Source organism: Dryobates pubescens, chromosome 10 (assembly GCF_014839835.1).
Source record: "Dryobates pubescens isolate bDryPub1 chromosome 10, bDryPub1.pri, whole genome shotgun sequence".
Classification (NCBI taxonomy): Eukaryota; Metazoa; Chordata; class Aves; order Piciformes; family Picidae; genus Dryobates; species Dryobates pubescens.
The window spans coordinates 30,385,969-30,410,079 of record NC_071621.1 but is presented as its reverse complement, the minus strand read 5'-3'; the positions used below and the strand labels follow the sequence as shown (position 1 = coordinate 30,410,079).

General features: G+C 41.4%; 1 protein-coding gene across 1 annotated transcript in view; it reads left to right on the top strand.

The window, feature by feature from the left end:
- CEP126 (centrosomal protein 126) overlaps positions 1–24,111 on the top strand; it is a 58,217-nt gene that overhangs the window by 23,706 nt on the left and 10,400 nt on the right. The window contains exons 6-10 of the mRNA XM_054164519.1: positions 3,768–5,862; positions 9,505–9,629; positions 10,691–10,778; positions 11,820–12,029; positions 14,684–14,748. Coding sequence (XP_054020494.1) covers positions 3,768–5,862; positions 9,505–9,629; positions 10,691–10,778; positions 11,820–12,029; positions 14,684–14,748 — 2,583 coding nt within the window. The remainder of the gene's footprint in view (positions 1–3,767; positions 5,863–9,504; positions 9,630–10,690; positions 10,779–11,819; positions 12,030–14,683; positions 14,749–24,111) is intronic.

Below are 24,111 nucleotides of genomic sequence, written 5' to 3'. Positions count from 1 at the left end.
TTGTATGTGTTCTTACAAATCATATCTGTAAAATACCTGATTTGAAAAGACTGGATTTGTAAAGCACAGAACATGTAACAATTACTCAGTATTTTTTTAATGATAAATGATTGTATTAATGAAGCATGCAGTGAATGTTGGCAGTGATATTAAGCTGTCTCATTAAATACATTTATTTTTAGCGAGGTACAAATATATGGTATGGGAAAATAGTCTTAGGTATATGGTTTAACTTTTAGGTTGCACTGTGTGGAGTCAGGCTTTGGAGTCAATGATTCTTGTGGATCCCTTTCAACTCAAGATATGCTATGATTTTAAAATTATTTCTCTGTGTGACCTTTAAGATTTCCTAATAGAGTAGAATAGAATAGAATAAACCAGGTTGGAAGAGACCTTCAAGATCATCGCGTCCAACCTATCAACCAATCCAACCCACCTAAACAACTAAACCATGGCACCAAGCACCCCATCAAGTCTCCTCCTGAACACCTCATAGAAATCCACCTTCTGCCCTGGTTGCTGCTATGCAGTGCACAAGTTAAAGTGGAAACACATTAAAGCTTGCTCCATCATTAGAGTGTATTATACATTACTAAAATGAAAATGCAAGCTTTTTCTAGACCACAGAAATGTATACTGATTTTTTAGCAAGTCAGAGAGATCACTCGTTCTTCACAGAAAGAGAGAGTGCCCATTGGAATGGGCTGCCTGGGGAGGTGCTGGAGTCACCATCACTGGAGGTGTTTAGGAAGAGACTTGATGGGGTGGTTGGTGCCATGGTTTAGTTGATTAGAGAGTGTTGGATGATAGGTTGGACTTGATGATCTCAAAGGTCTCTTCCAAGCTGGTCTATTCTATTCTATTCTATTCTACTCTATTCTATTCTATTCTATTCTATTCTATTCTATTCTATTCTATTCTATTCTATCTGCTAGCATAGTTCCTCAGCTGAACTAGCGATTACTTTAAAAACTGCATTCTCACACTGTGTGGTTGTGGGTCTTCTAGGAGATGTGTACTGGTCAAACTGATGCTACAGCTCCATTTCATTCAAATCTGCCAGGCCAAATGCTTTGCCTTCTTAGTGTGTTTGTGAATAAGAATAAAACAGGAAGACAGATTCTGAGTTTTCTAGAAGACAGAGAAATACTTTCCTCCATCAGTGATTCTTCTTTTCTTGTCCCATAAATCAGACTTCACTGGAAAGCTTTTTTGAACAGATAATTTCAGGGCTTTGAGTCTCATCATTAAAACCTTAACCACCAGTGACAAAGAAGATTATTTCTTTGTTCTAAAATGGAAAAAAATCTCTGAGAATTGTTTCCCTGCCATTTCTGTCTCTAAAGTATTGTCTAGAAATAATCTGCAAAATATTTTTTAAAACATCGTTTCTCCTCCAAGTTGCAAATTCCAAAGGAGTGAAAAATGGGCAAGTTTTACCTGATCTCCTTTCTCCTTTATTTGAGATAACCAGCATGACATTCAAAGAACTGTAAATAAACTGGTTTAAATTATATAGAATAGAATAGAATAGAATAGAATAGAATAGAATAGAATAGAATAGAATAGAATAGAATAGAATAGAATAGAATAGACCAGGTTGGAAGAGACCTTTGAGATCATTGAGTCTAACCTATCACCCAACACCATCTAATCAACTAAACCATGGCACCAACCACCCTATCAAGTCTCTTCCTAAACACCTCCAGTGATGGTGACTCCAGCACCTCCCCAGGCAGTCCATTCCAATGGCCAATCTCTCCTTCTGTGAAGAACTTCTTCCTAGCATCCAGCCTAAACCTCCCCTGGTGCAGCTTGAGACTCTGTCCTCTTGTTCTGGTGCTGGTTGCCTGGGAGAAGAGACTAGCCCCCACCTGGCTACAACCTCCCTTCAGGTAGTTGTAGACAGCAGTAAGGTCTCCCCTGAGCCTCCTCTTCTCCAGCCTAAGCAAACCCAGCTCCCTCAGCCTCTCCTCACAGGGCTTGTGTTCCAAACCCCTCACCAACTTTGTTGCCCTTCTCTGGAGATGTTCCAGCAAGTCAACATCTTTCCTAAACCGAGGGGCCCAGAACTGGACACAGGACTCAAAGTGTGTGAGGTGAGGGGGGTGGGTTTTCAGAGTAGGTAGCATTTTTCTAGCACTTCAGAAGTGCATTGCTCTTCACCTCTTGGAATTGTGTGCAGTCAGCACTTCTTTGGCAGAAAACGTCAAATATACATATAGCAGCTCTTTAGTATAATAGCTTTCTGACAGAGTCCTTTGGCAGAAAATTCACTTGTCAGGATCTCTTAAACTTTTCCATGTTGCAATGCTGTTTATTCATTGGCCTCATGAAAGTTTTATTAAGCTCATTTTTTCTCTTTATCATAGTGCTTTACTGAAGTGAAATTACTTGGCACAGCTGTTCTAAGTCTTTAGACATACAAGTGACATCTTTAACTCTTCCTAAGTGTTTTATTTCTACAATAGTAGTACATAGACAGGCTGGGTTTATGTTTGATGCATCCCTGGAGGTGTTAAAGAGGGGACTGGACGTGGCACTTGGTGCCATGGTTTAGTAGTCCTGAGGTCTTGGGTGACATTTTGGACTTGATGATCTTTGAGGTCTCTTCCAACCTTATTGATTCTATGATTCTATGATAATGCAGGCAACAGGCAATACAATGCCTTGTACTTATGTAACAGAAACAATATTCAAGTACAGAAAATAAAAAGATTGTACACTCTATAAACATTTTTGTGTCCTTATCATCCTATAATATTCTCACAGATTTAATCAAAATAAATCAAATCTTTGAGATTTCCAGGTTTATTTGCCTGTAGCTTTTGACCACTAAAACAGAATAATCGTTGGATGCTATTTTAGGTCTGCAGAAGTAGTACTAGTTATACATTTTGTTACAAGAAACCATGACATTCATTTTCTTTACAGAGTGAGCTTGAAAGGGAAAGCAAATATTTAAATGTTTTCATGAGAATGATAAGCATCTTTAGTGTGTGAAATGATGATATTGTATGATGCAACAAAATGAACAAAATTTGCATGAACTAAGTAAAAATTAATATGTGTTTAAATAAGGACTCCTTTAATCTTTAGTTCTTATTTGTGGCAGTTGACTGAACTGAGATTTTGTGTTCCCAGGAGGTTTTGTTTTACATGGGCAGTAAAATGACATATCATGCAGGATTCCAACCTGGTTTATTCTGTTCTATTCTGTTCTATTCTATTCTTCTGTTCTATGCTATGCTATGCTATTCTATTCTATGCTATTCCATTCTATTCTATCAATTTCTATCAGTCTATTTTCAACCTCTGGAGCACAGATGGATAGAATATTTTTTACCTCAGTTTATGAGAGTTGCATCCTCCAGACTTATTAGATTAAACAAATCTGCTGTCAGAGCAGGTTTTTTTTAAATCAGTCCTTACAAAATTTTTCTTCTGCTTAACTCAGTCATTTTAGAAGCACATTTAGCTACACAGATGTGGTTTCCACAGAAAGAGTGATTGGCCATTGGAATGGGCTGCCCAGGGAGGTGGTGGAGTCACCATCACTGGAGGTGTTTAGGAAGAGACTTGATGGGGTGCTTGGTGCCATGGTTTAGTTGATTAGATGGTGTTGGCTGATAGGTTGGACTTGATGATCTCGAAGGTCTTTTCCAACCTGGTTAATTCTATTCTATTCTAATGAAAACTTAGTATCAGAGGGGGGAAAAGAAAAAAGCTGATAAATACACCAGTCTGGTCTTATGTCTTTATTTCAGAATTTTCATCAAGAAGTCGAGAAAACAGATGATTCAGAAAGCCTGTCAAGCCTTGACAGTCTTGAGGCTGGAGAACCAAATGGAAATTACACAACACGGAATGAATCATCTTTAACTACACGGTGTGACTGTGCCCTGTACAATCCAGAAAAATCACAGACTGGAAATAATGTTTTGCTTCATACAGCTCACAGCACTTCTTGTAAGAATGTGCATCTAAATAATTGTCTGAGAAATACAGATTCACAGTACTACCACAGTTCAGCTATTCAGGATCTTTTAGCTAAACGCAATGTTCTAACTCCTGCTGAACATGTAAACAATTCAGAAGAGAAATCCTCTACTTCTCACAGCTCTGGAAAAAAAACCACAGAGTTCTCTACATCTGGTAAGCAAGAAAGCTCTGGAAGTAATGCATTTACTTCCCAGCAAAACATAAAAGAAGATAGAAACAAGCCATCTTCTGGATCAGCTAGCACATTAGCCACTGATCATCCTCTTTTCAATCCTAACAAAGACTGGGCCAACCCTGATTCTATTCCAGGAGGAAGAGTTCAGGATCTGATGCAAGAAGAGAGTTTTAAAATGATCCCACAAAAAAGAACTGTATCTGTGCAAACCTCCAGTCAATCTATTGCAACATCTACAATCTTATTTCCTAATCAGGGATGTTCCACTGGCATTCCCAGCACAGCTGGTATATTACCAAAGGACAAAAACATCAGTACAGAGTTTATAAAAAATACCTTGGGGAAAATGGCTGAATCAAAAGAAGAAAATATTAAATGTATTGATGACATTAAGCCAGGATCGTCTTTATATCAGTACATACCGAATGCCTCAGTTCTGTGCCATGGCAAGCAACAGAATAACAATGAGCAAGAAAAGAGAAATACAGTTGCAACTGTGTCACTGGTGTCTGATACAGAGTTCAATTCTGGCACTCCCACACAGCATAAAACCCTGAAAAACAATAGTCTTGGGAAAAAAAGAGTGAAATTATTCAGAAGTATCTTAAAGGATGATTCTAAATATGAAGCCACTGATTTCAAAGCTATTGCCATGAACCACGGAATCAATTTTGGAACTCAACCAATGTCTTCTATCAGAGACAGTTTGGAGCTGGCAAAAAGAAAAAAGAAAAGTGCAGAAAATGAAAAATACAACAGAAAGCTAAGATGGTGTGATGAGATTAGCCAGATAATAACAGAAAATAATGACAAATGCTATGCAAAAAATGCCAGTGAAAGATCTTCTGCACAGCTGCAATATGTTCAAACTTCAAATAATGTTCCTAAGACTAATTTAAGTGTTATTGCTCAACCTTCAGACCAGGAAGACTTTCTTATATCAAAACCAAATGTTAATACTGAAGATTCAAATGAAGAATTCACATCTCTGAATATGTGTGTGTCCTCTGGAGCCTTTTCTACTAAAAAAGCTTGTGTGGTATCAAAAGATGAAGAAATTAATCCTCTAATATGTAGTAATAATTCTAAAATTAATGAGAGCAATCAGCTGAAAAACAGGGCAAAAATAACTAGAAGAGCAACATCCATAAAAGCCCGGTCAAGTTTTATACCTGGTAAGAGAAGAGGCACTATAATCCAACCACAGTCAGCCACTGAAGCCAACAGAACTCAAAGAGCTCCAGGGAAGCTGCTAGCACCTCACCCACCATCCGCACCTCTGCCGGGAAGAAGTGGCAAAAATGAAGCTAGCCCTGGGTGTCCACCACTACTGCGTCCAAGTCCAAGGAGTGATTTAAATGAAAGGCACATTGTCTTAGAAGATTGTGCTTTAAATAGAATTGGTACAGAAAACAGTGAGGGCATTCTTTGTCCTTCTGACTTGGGCACTGTGATACCTGCACCTGGCTGCAGCGCGGCCAGATACGAACCTTGGGCAAAACAGATTTGTTCTGTAAATAGTGCCCAGACGAGGGCCTGTCAAGATCGATCAGTAACCTGCACCCAAGGAAGACCTGCTAATGCAGAAAATGGATTGCATCTCCATCACAGCCCAGCAGCTGGAAAAACAAGTCCCTCCTGGCGAGGAGTGCACACTGCCCGAGCTCCAAAAGACTCTGCTACTGGTGAGAGTCATGTTTCTGGGTTTGGGCTGGGGAGGTGTGCAGACAAAAGTCTTTTTCAATTACATCACAAATTTGTTTTCAGTTAAAACATCCAGCCTTTCATCCTTTCACACAGTACAGCCAGTTTTAACAAGTTTTCACCATTTGTCACTGTCATTTCTGTTCTAGTGGTGCCCAGAGGCCTCTCAAACATTGATCTCTATTTTTAATGGAGAGTATTTTCCCTGAGATTGTTTTCCTGACTAATGAGCAGATGTGACAGGTGGTCTAAATAATAATACAGAAGGAAGTAGCTAAATTTATATGAGCAGGTTTTACAAGGTAACTAGGAGTCACAGCTTCTTGTCCAACAGTCACTGCCACCTGAAAGTAAAAGAAATGCAGATCTACCTTTTTTTTTTTCTTTAAATGCTGACACTGCAGATGCCTAAAATTGTTAAGTTTTAACTCAATTAATGCTCAAACAAAAAGTAAATCTATGTTAAAAATAAAGAGCATCTACTATGCTGCAAAGTGTGTCCTATTTATAAAGAATTTTAAGATCTTTCTGGCCTTAATCCTGCATTTTGTTAAAAATCAGCCTTGGAAACTACATGATGCAAGGATTGGCTGGTGAGATAGAGGACGGATGCATAAGAAATGTTGGGAGAATAATCTCCTCCTTTTTTACATTTCAAACTAGGGTTTCCTGATTTTTATTCACCTTGTTTCTCCTCTGCAGCCTAGGCATATTCTGTGCCTTGGGCACTGATGGCATCTTTGTGCTCGTATTTCTGTGTGATGTGTGCTGGTTTGCCTCCTGTTGAGGGCTGCAGTTGGAAGCAGAGCTCCTGAAGCTGTAGACCCTGTTTCAGGCACAAGCAGCCACTCCAAACTACTTCACATAGTGGGATCACCCTGAGGATTGGACTCACGGCACAAAGATGCTTTGTAGAAAAGTAACTTTAAAACCTCTAAATTTCTGGTTTCATCTACAGTAATCGACAGTTTTAACTATGAAGTCATTCAGACCAGCTCTGTTGTGTAACAGCAGAGACAGGCCCCCTGGCCTAAAGCAGGGGTGGGAAATGAGAAATGTTATCTGCTTGTCCATTGCATTTCAAACAGATAAGCTTAAGATAGGTGTGACTTAGGTTAACCTATTGGATTTTACATTGAAAGTGAATGAGGTCTTGCATTACCGTGCCACACCTCCAGCAGAGATACAGATACCTGCCTCTTGATGTCCTTATTTGCACACCAGATTTCCTAATTAGGAATTAATTAGGAAATTTACTGGGTCAAAGCCGTGTGCACTACTACTACTATCTTCATTGCAGCTTCCAATGCTGTATCCCCAGTGTCACACAGATCCATCTCTTTTTAAAGTTTGAGTGGGTGTGCCTCTCTTGGTATCCACTTAGATTTTATGTTTTGCAAGCCTTTGTAATTTTAAATGCTCTAGATAACTCTTAATGACAGTGCTGTTGCTTCTTCTACTACCTGCAAATGCACATAGTTCACCATAGTCTTTGTCCTGAAGTGCTTGCTGTGAGAGACTGAGTACTGCTCGTACTTGAGTAAAATGTCTGCTGTGGCATTATTGCAATGTTCAGTGAGGTCTGTGCAGACACTGGAAAATATGATCTGTTGCAGTGCTTGGTCAAGTGGACAAAGAATAAGTGAGAACAAGATGAATAAATAAAATGATTGTCCGGGATTCCCATGGTATATTTTCTGACTGACAAATATACTGCACCTGGGTGTTGGAATTATTTCAAGTCCTTTAGTGTTCAGTCAATAAAATGCTTTAAAAATGTGTTTAACATTTAGTGTCCAAAAAATAGGGGACCCATTCAGATACTTACAGTTACAGAAGAGTAGACTGCTTAGTACCTCAGGCCCTTAAAGATAGAATAGAATAGAATAGAATAGAATAGAATAGAATAGAATAGAATAGAATAGAATAGAATTGAATAGAATTGAATAGAATTGAATAGAATTGAATAGAATTGAATAGAATTAACCAGGTTGGAAAAGACCCTTGAGATCATTGAGTCCAACCTGTAACCAACACCATCTCATCAACTAAACCATGGCACCAAGTGCCTCATCCAGTCTCTTCTTAAACACTTCCAGTGATGGTGACTCCACCACCTCCCTGGGCAGCACATTCCAATGGCCAATCACTCTTTCTGTGAAGAACTTCCTAACATCCAGCCTAAATTTTTATCTTATATTTATCAAAAGAATATTTTGCAAATACTTGCTTGCAAACAAATTAATTATTGATGCCTATCAATAGAGTGAAAAAAAAAAAGATGTGATTGCTAATACAACAAGGGGATTCTTCTTAGGACAAGTGAGACATGGATAGAATGCAGAGTCCAACAAAGGGTCAGGAAGATGGTGAAGGCAATGGAGCATGTGTCCTATGAGGAAAGGCTGAGAGAGCTGACACTGTTCAGCATGGGGGAGAGAATGCTATAAGTGATCTTATCAGTGTCTATAAATACCTGGAAGGAAGGTGCAATGAGGACTGAGGCAGGCTTTTTTCAGCAAAGCCAGAAGCAGTGGGCACAGACTGAAACACAGAAGGTTCCCTTTAAGTAGCAGAAACCACTGTTTTTTTACTGTGAGGGTAACTGAGTCTACATCCTTGGAGATATTCATAAGCCATCTAAGGACATGGTCCTGGGCAATCTAGGTGGCCCTACCTGAGCAGGTGGTTAGACCAGATGACCTCAAGACGTCCTCCTCCATCTCTACCTTTCTGTGATTCTGTGAATCAAATAACTTGTGTGAACTATTACATGTTTTCTGCACAGTGCTGTGTAATCTTAACAAACATTGAATCCATTAAGATGTAAGCTACAGCATCTTGGCAACAGGCATTTACTGTGTCATGCAACTGGACATTAGGATTATTCTCTTAATGCAACTTATTTTCTAAAGCATTACTTTTTGGCACATGATTTGATATTTGCTTTATCATAGTTCACTGTTCATTCTCCTGCCTTGTATCTTTGTACAGAATCTGGGATTTGAAGTGGGGCTTTACTTAACTTTCTTATAAATGTCTATGTACAATCCACAGCTGCATCTTATGGAATGGAATGGAATGGAATGGAATGGAATGGAATGGAATGGAATGGAATGGAATGGAATGGAATAGAATAGAATAGGAGTTAACCAGGTTGGAAGAGACCTTTGAGATCATTGAGTCCAACCCACCATCCAACACCATCTAATCAATTAAACCATGGCACTAAGTGCCCCATCCAGTCTCTTCCTAAACACTTCCAGTGATGGTGACTCCACCACCTCCCTGGGCAGCCCATTCCAATGGCCAATCACTCTTTCTATGAAGAGCTTCTTTCTAATATCCAGCCTGTGTCCTCTAGTCCTTGGGACTGTCCTCTAGTCCTTGAGACTGTGTCCTATAGTCCTATGCTAACATGAAATCAAATATGCCTTAGAAGTGTCTGGTTTTCTCCTTTAGCTCTAATAAAATAAATTCAGCAAGATCAGATGGTAAACATGCACAAGGTAAACATCTAAATTTGGGCAGAGCTATTTACTCACCATTGCTAGCTTTATTTCTACTGTCTTTACCATGTCTTTACACATTGTTGGTTTCTTTTTGTATGCATGTCATTTAAGGTGTTGGTCCTGTTACAAGACAAAAGCAGGGGGTTGACAACTATGACAATAAACACAGAGCCTTTTCAGTAAACAGAAGACAAAATGTAGCCTCTACAAGATGGAAACCTACTCATCATGCACAGGTAAGTATTAAGTACTGTAAAAGCTTATTTACCTTCAAAATTGCAAGTATCAGGAATATCAAATATAATAATGGTCATACAGTTTGGAATTAGTGACCAAGTGCAGGGTCCTGCATCTGGGTTGAGGCAATCCCAGGCACAAATCCAGGCTGGGCAGTGAGTGGCTGGAAAGCAGCCCTGAGGAGAGAGACTTGGGGGTGCTGGTGGAGGAGAAGCTCAACATGAGCTCTCAGTGTGCACTTGCAGCCCAGAAAGCCAATCAGATCCTGGGCTGCATCAAGAGAAGTGTGGCCAGCAGGTGAAGGGAGGTGATTCTCTCCCTCTACTCAGCTCTGGTGAGAACCCACCTGCAGTACTGCCTCCAGTTCTGGAGCCCCTATTATGACAGGGATATGGATGTGCTGGAAGGTGTCCAGAGAAGGGCCACAAGGATGATCAGAGGGCTGGAGCACCTCTCCTATGAGGACAGACTGAAGGAGTTGGGGCTGTTCAGTCTGGAGAAGAGAAGGCTCTGAGGTGACCTTATTGTGGCCTTCCAGTATCTGAAGGGGACCTACAAGAAGGCTGGGGAGGGACTTCTCAGGATATCAGGTAGTGATAGGACTAGGGGGAATGGAATGAAGCTGGAGGTGGGGAGATTCAGGCTGGACGTCAGGAGGAAGTTCTTCCCCATGAGAGTGGTGAAGCCCTGGAATGGGCTGTCCAGGGAGGTGGTTGAGGCCCCGTCCCTGGAGGTGTTTAAGAGCAGGCTGGATGAGGCTCTGGCCAGCCTGATCTAGTGTGAGGTGTCCCTGTCCATGGCAAGGGGGTTGGAACTAGATGATCCTTGTGGTCCCTTCCAGCCCTGACTGGTACTATGATACTATGATACTTATCCTGCTGTCATTGCTAACATGAAAAATAAACCCAGCTGGAATACATCACTGTATCAGTATGCACTAATCTTTTGGCATTTGAAGCATTTCATAATATGAAATGATAAATAAATAATATGAAATCATAAATTAAAAAGTCTGTAGAAAGGAGTGTAGTTACCTAAAATGTTCTTATATTTTTAACAGAATTCATTACATACTGTCCAGCTGAGGCCTCTTCAGTCTGCATTTGATCCAGTACATTATAGGAATAACACCTATAAGTCTAATGAAGGTATAGTAACACATCTTACTTTGATTCTTTGTTGTACATAAGGTAGTGGCCTAAGACATCCACAGTGTAACATCACTTGTGTCTTTTGGCACAGTGATTCTAAGTAAGAAAGGGTAGTTTCTTGTTTAGACCTGATTTTTCTCACAGAATAAGATGTAGCATCATGTATTGATGGCTTTAATCACACAGTACAACATATAATCAAGTTTCATTCCATTCCTGTTTGTATTTAACTGTCTGATAACTACATATATCATATGCAGCTGATATGTTGAGTTGCTGAAACGTGTCCAGAGAAGGGCAACAAAGCTGGGGAGGGGTTTGGAGCACAAGCCCTCTGAGGAAAGGCTGAGAGAGCTGGGGTTGCTTAGCCTAGAGAAGAGGTGGCTCAGGGGAGACCTTACTGCTGTCTACAACTACCTGAAGGGAGGTTGTGGACAGGTGGGGGTTGGTCTCTTCTCCTGGGTGGCCAGCACCAGAACAAGAGGACACAGTCTCAAGCTGTGCCAGGGGAAGTTTAGGCTGGTTGTTAGGAAGAAATTCCTCACATAAAAAGTGATTGGCCATTGGAATGTGCTGCCCAGGGAGGTGATTTGGTCACCATCACTGGAGGTGTTTAAAAAGAGACTGGATGGGGTGCTTGGTGCCATGGTTGAGTTGATTAGATGGTGTTGGATGATAGGTTGGACTTGATGATCCCAAAAGTATTTTCCAACCTGGTTAGTTCTATTCTATTCTATTCTATTCTATTCTATTCTATTCTATTCTATTCTATTCTATTCTATTCTATTCTATTCTATTCCATATTGCTTTCTACCATTGCATAGTCCCAAATTTGGTAGAACTTGCTCTGATGCCAATTGCAAGATGCATTACTGATCTTCTACAATTTTTAAACATATCATTCTTCTTGACTTTGCCACCTTTTTGACCTTCTACTGTGAATTTTGTGTGTTTCACAGACCTGTAGTCATGAAAGCAAGCAGTATAATTAAATGCCATGATCCTTTCTCATTTGAAGTTACCCTGCAATCTCTCCAGTTTCAGAAAGCACTGTTCAGTTTCTTATAGCAGAAAAACTAGCAAGTACAAATGTTGCAGAGGATGTCATCCTGGCAGCTATGGAAAGTGTGCACCCAGCCAGCCAGCCCTTACTGTTTAACAGGACTCCATGTCCATGGATAACTGCACTTTCAATAGAAGAACAGAAGATTTTCCAGTCTCTTGATCGTCTCAATCAAAAGCTCCGAAGTAAGTTTGGTAATAAGTAGGATCCTCCATCAAGTGGTTAAACTTCTGTATTTTGTTGCCATGGATTAATTTGGATTGAAATCTTGAATCTCGTGATGGAAATATTTTTATTCTATTTTATTCTTATTAGTTTTTTACTAAATATAGCAAACAATACATAAAAATCATAGAATGATCTGGGTTGGAAGGGACCTCCAAAGGTCATCTAGTCCAACTGCCCTACAGTCAGCAGGGGCATCCTTAACTAGACCAGGGTGCCCAGAGCCCTGTCGAGCCTCACTTTGAATATCTCCAGGGATGGGGCCCCAGCCACCTTCCCAGACAACCTGTTACAGTGTTCCACTACCCTTATGGTAAAGAACCTGTTCCTAACATCCAATCTAAATCTGCTCTTCTATAGGTTGAAGCCATTGCCACTTGTCCTGTCACCACAGGCATTTGTAAACAGTCTATTCCTTCTTGTAGTCCCCCTTCAGGTACTGGAAGGTTGATAATAGGTCTCCCCAGAGCCTCCTTCTCTAGGCTGAACAACCCCAGCTCCCTCAGCCTGTCATTGTAGCAGAGGTGCTCCACCCCCTGATCATTTTTGTGGCCCTCCTCTGAACCCACTCCATCATGAATTTTTTCTCAAAGTCAGTGAAAGCAATTTATAATAACAGTGACTTTATCTTGGTTTATATGAGTTTGCTTTCTTTAAGTCCAGTGATTTTATTTTACTATTTAACTACTCTTCCTTCTGGACTGCATTGTTTCATGGTTCAGGTTACCCAAATTTACCCCCTTATTGACTAAACTAAACCAGGTCTTATGAAGTTCTGTACACTACCTATAGATTTCTGTCTCAAATGGTGGATTGCTTGAATTTGAAGAAAAGGGCTTCTGTGAAGTCATCTCACACTAGATCAGGTTGCTCAGGCCCCCATCCAGCCTGGCCTTAAAAATTACCAGGGATGGGGCTTCCACCTACCTGGGCAACTTGTTCTAGTGTATCATCACCCTCATGGTGAAGAACTTCTTCCTAACATCCAGTCTGAATCTACCCACTTCTAGTTTTGCTCCATTCCCCCTATCACTACCCAACATACTGAAAAGTCCCTCCCCAACTTTCTTGTAGGCCCCCATACTGGAAGGCCACAGTAAGCTCTCTTTGGAGCCTCCTCCTCTCCAGACTGAACAGTCCTAACTCTCTCTACTGTCTTCATAGGAGAGGTGCTCCAGCCCTCTGATCATCCTCACGGTCCTTCTTTGGACACCGTCCCTCATGTCCTTGTCCTTCTTGTAATAGCGGCTCCAGAACTGGATGCAGTAATCCAGGTGGGGTCTCACCAGAGTGGAGTAGAGGGGGAGAATCACCTCCTTTGACCTACTGGCTACACTTCTCTTGATGCAACCCAGGATATAGTTGGCATTCTGGGTTGCAAGTGCACACTGGTGGCTCATGTTGAGCTTCTCACTCACCAGCACCCCCAAGTCCTTTTCTTCAGGGTCAGTCACTGCCCAGCCTATATCATTTCCTGGGATTGCCTGAACCTAGATGCAGGACCTGGCATTTGGTCTTGTTGAACCTCATGAGGTTGGCTTGGGCCCACCTCTCCAGCCTATCAAGGTCCCCCTTCCCTCCAGTGTATCTGCTTCACCACACAGCTTGGTGTCATCACTAAACCTGCTGAGGGTGCACTCAATGCCCCTGTCCATGTCACCAACAAAGATGTTAAACAAGACTGGTCCCAGGACTGATCCCTGAGGGACTCCACTTGTCACTGGCCTCCACTTGGACATGGACTCCTTGACAGTCACCCTTTGGGTGTGGCCATCAAGCCAGTTCTTTATCCACTGCATGGTCCATCCATCAAACCCATACTGCACCAGCTTGGAGACCAGGATGTGGTGTGGGACAGTGTCAAAGGCTTTGCTCAGGTCCAGGTAAATGACATCAGTTGCTCATCCCTCATCTATTGATGTTGTGAACTTAGGTAGAAAGGAAAACTGAAAACTATACGAAAAGCACATAAGGAATGTGAAAGAAACAATGACAGAATCATAGGAATTACCAGGTTGCAAATAAAGTAGCTGTGAAAGTTCACATCATATATATGTGTATCTTAGAAATGTAACTAGCTTGCCTAATTATTTGGGGATTAAAATCGGTAATAAGGTAATACAGGTAGGTTTTATAGGACATAGAAGTACATGTAAGTATGTACCTGTAAGTGAAGCATTGTAAGTACAGTGCTTCTTTTAAATTGTGAGCTTTTTTAATCCTCTTTTGGGGCTTTGATTTCACATGTTACCAAATTAAGTGACTAAAACTGTGCGCTTTCATAGTGGCCTTTTGAATGAACAGCAGTCACTGGCTAGTCTAAGTCTTGAAGCTTGTTGCCAGCTAAGAGTAGCTGGCATTGTCTTCTCTACCTTTAGATTTCTTTACTGACACTATTTTATTTTTTTTTATCAGATAATATTTCCTGCTAATGTTAAATGTACAGACACAGCACGTACTTCAGCAGCTCTTGGAAGGGGGGAAAAAAAGCAATGCTATTAAACTGCATTTTCACAATCTCTGGAAAGTTTTGTGTTGAATGTTTGACTGTGACTCATTTCTGTTTCATATTTGTCTTACATAATATTATAAGATACTTTCCTGCTATTTTTAGATGTTCAAGAAGCCATTGCCAGAAACCAATCTGCTTCAGATGTTTTGCAGATAACCACCCCTTTAGTAAGTATTTAAGTTAAATAAGGTCAGATTTGATTCTACAAATTGACCTTAGAATCATAGAATCAATAAGGTTGGAAGAGACCTCAGAGATCATCAAGTCCAACCTGTCACCCAACACCTCATGACTACTAAACCATGGCTTATCCAATCCCATTTTGAATACCTCCAGGGACAGTGACTCCACCACTTCCCTGGGCAGCACATTCCAATGCCAAACAACTCTTTCTGTGAAGAACTTTATCCTAACCTCACGCCTAAACTTCCCCTGGTGCAGCTTGAGACTGTGTCCTCTTGTTCTGGTGCTGGTTGCCTGGGAGAAGAGACCAACCCCTACCTGGCTACAACCAACCTTCAGGTAGTTGTAGAGAGCGATAAGGTCTCCCCTGAACCTCCTCTTCTCCAGGCTAAACAACCCCAGCTCCCTCAGCCTCTCCTCATAGGGCTTCTGTTCCCAACCCCTCACCAACTTTGTTGCCTTTCTCTGGACACATTCCAGCAAGTCAACATCCTTCCTGAACTGAGGGGCCCTTGTTAAGTGAACTGTCAGTCAAGTTCCCAGATCTGTAAGGTGTAAATGACTGAGATTTCACCAAAATCATCTGCTGTGGGAAGAGATGAAAATGTAAATATTTCTTCACCAAGAGAACAACCTTCTTCAGCTCTCAGTTTCAGAGGATCCCAATTGAGGATATTCACTGCGTAATTCAAGCGAATGACAGTGTACCCTGTAACACCAACCTCTAAATCCAGATGAAGGTACACCATTGTTTATATACCAGAAAACAGATCCACATATCAAGTGATGCTTCTTGAATGTTACGTTACACATGAATGCATTTCTATTTATATATATCCAATTACTCTCCATTTCTATTTATGAATATCTCATTATTCTCCCTTTTATTACAGAGAATTCAGCAATGTTTATCCTTCCCTTTGAACACTGCAATAGCTTCACAGCAGCACCAGAAAGCCTCAGCTAGTAATCAACTACAAGGGCCCAGAGGATACTGATGTTACCTGCTCCAGAATACTGCAGCTCTGTGTACTTCATTTGCAATGTGTGTAACTATTTGGCACTATAAAATTAGCAACAGAATAAAGATAAAAACAGTAACTCAAATAATGAATGGCAGTTGACTGGTAAGCATTTTTAGGATCAGTAAATCTATTTCATTATGCAGTTTATAAAGTGTTTGTATTCCTGTACCCATAATTAAAGTGAAAGGAAAGCAAATATTTTCCTACTTAGGTTGTGTGGAAAGAAAAAAAAATTAAAATGAAGCTGGGAAGGGAGTTTAAGATTCACTAATAGAGTCCATTGCAACTTTAAAATATATATTGAAGGTGTTACTTATCAGTAGATAATACATGGAGTTTCACCTTCCACAGTGATGGCTCTATGGCAAATTGCTGCAGACTGTTTACCTTTATTCAGTGGCTCCATCTGACCCTAAAACTGGCTCTGCTCCCAACACCATATATCTCATAGAATCATAGAATCAATAAGGTTGGAAAAGACCTCAGGGATCATCAAGTCCAACCTATCACCCAACACCTCGTGATTAACTAAACCATGGCTTCAAGTGCCATGTCCAATCCCTTTTTGAACACCTCCAGGGACAGTGACTCCACCACTTCCCTGGGCAGCACATTCCAATGGCCAATTACTCTTACTGTGAAGAACTTTATCCTCACCTCATGCCTAAACTTCCCCTGGCACAGCTTGAGACTGTGTCCTCTTGTTCTGGTACCAGTTGCCTGGGAGAAGAGACCAACCCCCACCTGGCTGCAGCCTCCCTTCAGGTAGCTGTAGACAGTAATAAGGTCTCCCCTGAGCCTCCTCTTCTCAGGATAAGCAACCCCAGCTCCCTCAGCCTCTTCTCATATGGCTTGTGCTCCAAACCAGAACAAGAGGACACAGTCTCAAGCTGTGCCAGGGGAAGTTTAGGCTTGATGTTAGGAAGAAGTTCTTCACAGAAAGAGTGATTGGGCATTGGAATGTGCTGCCCAGGGAGGTGGTGGAGTCACCATCACTGGAGGTGTTTAAAGAGACTGGATGAGGCACTTGGTTTAGTTGATTAGATGGTGTTGGGTGATAGGTTGGACTCGATGATCTCTGAGGTATTTTCCAGCCTGGTTAATTCTGTATTCTGCAGATGCACTTGCAGTTGTCTTCCAAGTGGTTATGTTGGAGGGACAGTTTGGCAGTCTTGGCTTGGCAGATTATGTATTGATTACACTTTTAATTTTAAATGTCTTTGTAGCATAATGATTAATATGTCATGAGATTTGGTATTTAGTGATAAACATGTCTGCATTATGTCAGTTCCAGAGGAAAGGCCTTTTGTTAATGAAGTACCATGATACCTACACCTGTGAAGTTAGTTAATTGCTGTGAAATTGCAGAGGAAGAGCAAAGAAAGAAAAAAGTTACTGTTTCAGTATAAAGTAGATTTATCTTTTACAGAGTCTTTCAGTGTTTATACAGTGCACAGAGTTGGTCAAAAAATCCAGGCTGTTAATAGCTGCAAAAATCTGATAGGCCTGATAGATGCTGATTTCAGGCTGGAGCCTGTTAAAATAAACTGTATTGAAACATCAGAGTTACAGAAACTTAATGTCTTATGATTGCTGTCCTTGACAGGCACTGTTGCCAGAAAAGGGAAGCTACAGCTGCAATCCATGAGCCTAAAGGATTCTTATGTGTGTCAGTACTGATTTGGTCTTTGGTGCTCAAATACATGTAAAATTCCCAAAGAAACAAAGGCCTTCCAAGATGGAACTTAAAATGGGTTTGCACTGAAAATACTGATCCCTCACATCTCTGTTTGCATGCAGTACATTGCGACATTCCAGCATGGTGAGGATTTAATGCATCAATAGCAAAAGAAAGCTTGCCCACAGAGATTAAGAGTGGGGAAAGCAAATAATCCAAATACCAGAGGCCAGGGATCAAAACCAGCCCTGCTGGTCAGAAAGTCAAAGCACCATCTTAATTAGGTGTCTTCTGTTAATTGTGGCCCTTCAGTCAGCTTCCTCAGCTCTTGGACAGAGCTTCAAATGCAGGTGGCTAAATCTGTATTTCTAGAAGAGTATTTTCAAATCAGTTGTTTGATTTAGGGCTACAGGTTTCAATTCAAAGGTAATAACCTTGTTTCCTAGATCATTTTTGCTCTTTTGACAATACTAAAGTACAGCTTTTGTCTAGGTGTCTTGTTTAGGCATCAGGAAAATGCACTACAAGAGTGGGCCCAGAGGAAGATTCTGAGCATTTGTGAGGAGCCAACAAGGCCTTTTGTTCCTGTTAGCTGATGGTTAGTCTCCAGGTTGATGGTTAGCTGATGGTTAGTCTCCAGGTTGGTGTTTCCAGGCTTTTCTATGCATCATATTAGAAAAAAAAATAAAAATTGAAACCCCCCAAATTTAAAAGGTGAAATTTTATTTTTCAAATATGAAGAAAAGTGACTCTGTGTCATGGGTTTAGCTATGTGAATCTACTGGTGAGTATTTGATATAATGCTGATGTCATGCCAGCTTTAAAATGAAATTGCTGGCTGGATCAAAGCATCACAGGGCTTGGAGTTCAGACTGTAAGACCAGAAGCTTCCTGTTCCAGTTGCTGCTTCTGGTTTCTGGTTTTGGGGTGTTGCCCTTTTCTGTTGGTCTGGCTGCAGGCTTGAGGGGTGGGCAGGACTCATTTTATCACTGGCTTCTGCTGCTGCTTCTGCTTTTGTTTGCTTTTCTGCAAAACAGGCTAAGGTAATTGTACATTGTATCATCTCATTAAAGTCCTTATCTCAGCCACTGGGTTTTCTGTGTTAGTTTCCCTGCCTATCTTTGCAGGGGAGGCTTGCTCATTAGCGTGAGCTGTTTGAAATCAGGACACCATGTTAAAATCAACAGACTTGGTTTAGACATGAATGTACTAAAATTTGCTTGTGTTTGGTTTTGGGGTTTTTTTCCTAAACCTCTTCACTCTGCCTACCAGTGTTAGAATGGAATGGAATGGAATGGAATGGAATAGAATAGAATAGAATAGAATAGAATAGAATAGAATAGAATAGAATAGAATAGAATAGAATAGAATAGAATAGAATAGAATAGAATAGAATTAACCAGGTTGGAAAAGACCTTTGAGGTCATCAAGTCCAACCTATCATCCAACACCATCTAATAACTAAACCATGGCTCCAAGTGCCCCATCCAGTCTCTTCTTAAACACCTCCAGTGATGGTGACTCCACCACCTCCCTGGGCAGCCCATTCCAATGGCCAATCTCTCTTTCTGTGAAGAACTTCTTCCTAACATCCAGCCTAAACCTCCCCTGGTGCAGCTTGAGACTGTGTCCTCTTGTTCTGTTGGTGGTTACCTGGGAGAATAGAGCAACCCCCACCTGGCTACAACAGCCCTTCAGGTAGTTGTAGACAGCAATGGGGTCTCCTGAGCCTCCTCCTCTCCCGGCTAAGCTTTCTGGAGAAATTAGTCCATAGTCTTTCTACAATAAAATTTTAGTGTGGAAAGTAAATGTGAAAACCAAGTTAAAGCAGCTATGGTTTCCTCTGGGAGCCAGGCTCAGCACTGTAAACCATGCATTATTCAGAAGAAAGAGACATTACATCCTTCTGTCAGGACTTCTGACTTTGAAGTCTCTATGTTGAAACAAAACACTGAAAAATCTTCTTTAAACATGTATCTATGAGCCAAATATTCAACTTGACTGAGCACCCATGGGGTTGGTTTCAGGAGCAAGTACAACTCGGTGCTCTTACAGAGAACGATATGCAGATGGTCCCCCAAAGTATCAGTGTGTCCTCAATGCATATCTTTTCCCATGTGAAAAAGTATACTTTAAGCAAAAAGCTGAAGACCAACAGGTCCCATGAAGCTGTATAGGGCAGCCAGAGAGCAAGTGTGTTCTTCTTCGAAAGAAGTTTGCTGCTTACACTCAGCTTCCCTCCTAATTTACTCCTTGAGCTGCAACACTGGGCAAATCAGCCCACCCATACATTATAGAGCTATAAGGGAAATTTACCTGTGGCTTAATAGTTTACTGTATTGTACTGTAATGTGCTGTAATGTTCCCTGTGATGAACATTCGAAATCTGGGGCCTGCAAGCGAGCAGTAAGGCTCCAAGGTCCAAGAAAGACAAGATTTCAGCAGAAGCTCTTCTGTATGGAGTGTGTAATGATGAACCCATTCCAGCTTTACTCAGGAAAATTTACAATAGCCATGCAGACCAAGCAAGACAGCAGCCAAGAAGAATGTCCCAGATGGGTTGTAAATGACAGCAGAGCAGAGCCATATGAGGGTGTTGTTGACAAGCAGCTTCCCAGAAAACATGGCCAGGAGAAGGCCAGGGTTAGAAGAAAAGGGGTGATGTTAACACAGTCTTTACACCCCATCAGGGGTTAGCAGGGTGTGAAAGTCTTCTCCTCCATCTCCTGTACAGCAGGAGGTAGGGAGATTCAGGCTGCAGGTGAGGAGGAAGTTCTTCACCATGAGAGTGGTGAAGCCCTGGAATGGGTTGTCCAGGGAGGTGGTTGAGGCCCCATCCCTGGAGGTGTTTAAGACCAGGCTGGATGAGGTTCTGGCCAGCCTGATCTAGTGTGAGGTGTCCCTGCCCATGGCAGGGGGATTGGAACTAGATGATCCTTGTGGTCCCTTCCAACCCTGACTGATACTATGACTATGACGATGATGTAAACATGGGCTGTTAGGTCTGAGGGTGCCTTAAAGCATTTGAGACTACAGAACACTCTTTAAATATGCATCTCTGTATTAGGACAGTATTTAGCACAGAAGCCTTGAGTTGTGTGGCCATGGTAAAGCTCCTGCTGATGCTGGCAAATTCTATAGAGAAAAGAGGATTGACAATGCACATTAGAAAAGAAATCAGCAAGATATGGGCAGAGTGAATACAGAGAGTCCCACCTAAAACATGGCTGTTGGTGTGTGGGAATAATCAGACTCCCTTGTCACCAAATGCACTCAAAGACTTAAATCTGTTCAATCAAATAGTTAGGAAGTTACATATCCTTTAATCATTCTCATCAAAGTATTCATAATAGTCTGGCTTATCATCATTCCTGCTCTAACACCACTGCTTCTGTAGGAGAGAATTCACCCAGAGTGAATTTGACTTCATTTAACTAGAGATGATGGCACAATATTTCTGGAATTGTATTTCAAATTGTAGCTGCAGTATTGAATATAAATCCCAAGGCAGGAACAATGGTGGCAGTGATCCAGGTGACAGAAATGGCCCTGGGTGACACAAATCTACATACAAAGTCTCTATTATTGTATATATTAATTTTGTGTTTGTTTTGAGAAGGAAGAAATGGTTCAACGCTTTTATTTAATGTTTCTCCAATAGTTCATGCTCTTTCACAGTGGCAGAAAAAGGAAAGAGAAAAGAAAAATAGCAGGGGAGGAGGGAATGTAAAGAAGCAAGGGAGAGGAGAAGAAAGCCACTTTCCAGTGCCTTTCCTTTTCAGCAATGTCTGTTCATATTTAGACTTTTCAACTGGTGGTGAAGTCACAGAACCATAGAGTGATTTTGGTTGTATTACCTGGTTCCAATCTCCCTGCCATCGCCAGGGACAGCTCCTGCTAGACCAGGTTGCTCAAGGCCCCCTCCAATCTGGCTTTGAACACTTCCTGGGTTAGAGCCCCCACAATTTCTCTGGGCAGCCCATTGCAGTGCCTCACCACTCTCCTGGTGAAGAATTTCTTCCTACTCTCTAATCTAAATCTAGGTTTATTCCAGCTTGAAGCCATTACCCCTTCTCCCATCATTACATGCCTTTGTAAAAATTCCCTCTCAGCTATCCCCTAGGCCCCCTTTCAAATACTGAATGGCTGCCATAAAGTCTCCCTAGAGCCTTCTCTCTTCCAGACTCAACAACCCCAACTCTCTCAGCCTGAGATTCTGAATCTGTTCATGGTTGTACCATCATGCAGTGGGGTAAAAATGCCAACAGAATAATGAGCTGTTTCTGTTGTTTGATGGCCATTGAGGAACTGTGCCATTAAGCAAACTGAAAGAAATAAAAGCATTTATTTCTAAAGAAGGAAATGCTCCTGAAATGCTTCATATTCAGCAAAGACTTTTTTTCAAAGGGGGGAAAAAAAAGGCACTTAGCTTCAAATATTTCAGTTTCTATTTAAATGGCTGACTTTTTTTTTGCTTCAAGATAAACTTTCCAGATTAAATTTAGTGTAATCAGACTAGATGAAAGGTATGTGAAATGTTTAGTTTCAGGTCCATTTAAATATTTTGGTGATTTTGTGGTAGTGGAAATTATTTCCTTTACTGGTTTCTTGGTTTGGTCATCTGAGGGGGGAAAAACAAAAGAGAGAGAGAAATTGTTTGCATGATCTGTTCAAGGGGTCTGAACTCTGTTCTCAGCTGTAGGCAAAGGGTTTGGCACTGGAGAACATGGCCTTCAGGGGAATCATCTGGTCAGTTTGCTGGAGTTATTTTCTCTTAGTTATTCACATTGCAACACTGATCTCTGTGTTTTCATGTCAGCCCGTGCCCACAACCTCTCTTTGGAGAGCAGAGCTACATGGCGCTGATTTGCACAGCTGCTGTGGCAGTACCAGCACACACATTCTCAGTAGCCGTGAACAGCACAGGGAGGTTTCAGATGGCAGGGACTAGGGGGAAGGATGGGTATTTACACATCCCTTTCACCATACTGCTCTTAACAGCAGACAGAATTAGGGAGGCAGACCACAGGCTGCTAAGGGTGAACCTCTTTGCCTTCCTTGATGAGTCCTACCAGAACGGAAAGGTGACTTGACTGTCCAGATTAGATTAAGTGTCTAATATTAGATTAAGTGTATCATAACCTACATTTGGTGGAGCTGAAGAGTGATCTTGGGATTTCCTAGACAGCTGCTAAGGCAGGAATAAACACAGCTAGTCTGTCTTCTTTTTCTTGGATTGTTAAAAAGCTGGATGAAAATGTGAAAACTATTATGTCCTTCAGACCTCTCAAAAGTATTGCACCATCCACACCCTGTGATTAAGTCCCTCTGTCTGAGATTGTCAGAAAGGATCTGCTTTCTGAAGTAGAACGTGCTGCAAGGTCTTACAGGACAACAGAGGATTTGCACAAACAATATGCCTGCAGACACAACTAAACCTTCCAATTCAATGATCTTGCTACACATAGGTGTTTGTTTGCTAGGGGCATGGAGATATACAGGGCACCTATAAACAATTTCTTAGCTCTTAGCAATTAGCACTGCTTCCAAGAGTGATGGACATGGTAAGTTTTTTCTTTTTAGATTTCAGTGGCACACTCTAATATGTGCTTCTGCATTGTAGCTACAAAAATACCCTGCTACAAGAAGGGGGAGGGGAGGATTTGTCTTCATCTGGGGGGGTGGAGGGGCGGGGGGTTGTAGCCCAAATATGGCCCAAGCCTGTTTGATAGTTCTCTCGTAAATGAAATGATGACAATCCTCTTGTGACTAGGAAACATTCCAGAGCCGGGGTGTAGAGTTACACAATGGTACAGTGTCTTGCCCCTGATTTATAATTTGAGAAGCAGATTGTGTTCAGGCAGAATGTGAGTTGAACAATGAGGTTTCTAGTCCTGATCTCATTAACAGAGATTTATACCAAAGGGCTATTGTATCTTGTTCTTTTGGTTTGCCATGCCAGCAAACATTCATAAAGTTATTAAAAAAAGGGGGGAAAAAAAAAGCTTCTGTCACACACTTAGGTCAGGAAAGTTCTCAGGAAAAGAGCTAGGCAAATACAGAGTGGTCTCAGTCTGCACTTATTATGGCTTACGCTTCTGGCCTTAATAGTCTCAGAATGATTACTGGATCAAACATCCCACTCAAGCTTATTACATGTAAAGATTTGTGGAGACACGGCTTAAAATGCCTTCTCACATATTTATGTTTGCTCATGGCTGAGTCACTCTAAGATAGCTTATTATTTGCAGATCATACATAATCACTGGAAGAATGTTCTGCCAGTTCAGAAGAACCATTAGGAGGTGAATAACAATCATATCCCAAGAGCTACTTTCCCTCCTGTCACCCCCAGAGCCTCTGTGCTAAATGAAAGGTCATAAAGACACGGCCTGGAACCTGCTCTTTGCTGACAGTTGAGTAGTCATTGTGCAACGCAGAAGAGGGTGCAGAGCACATTAATTAATGTTTCAGTAATGTTGCCAGGCAATTTGGCCTGACCATCAGTAAAAAAGAAAATGGAGGTCCTTTTCCAGTCTCACTCTGCTAGAAAATAGACTGTCACAGACGCATGTGTTGACAACACAGCTCTGAAGCCTGCAGATGAATTCTGCTACCTCAGCAGGAGGCTGTCTCGGAGTGTC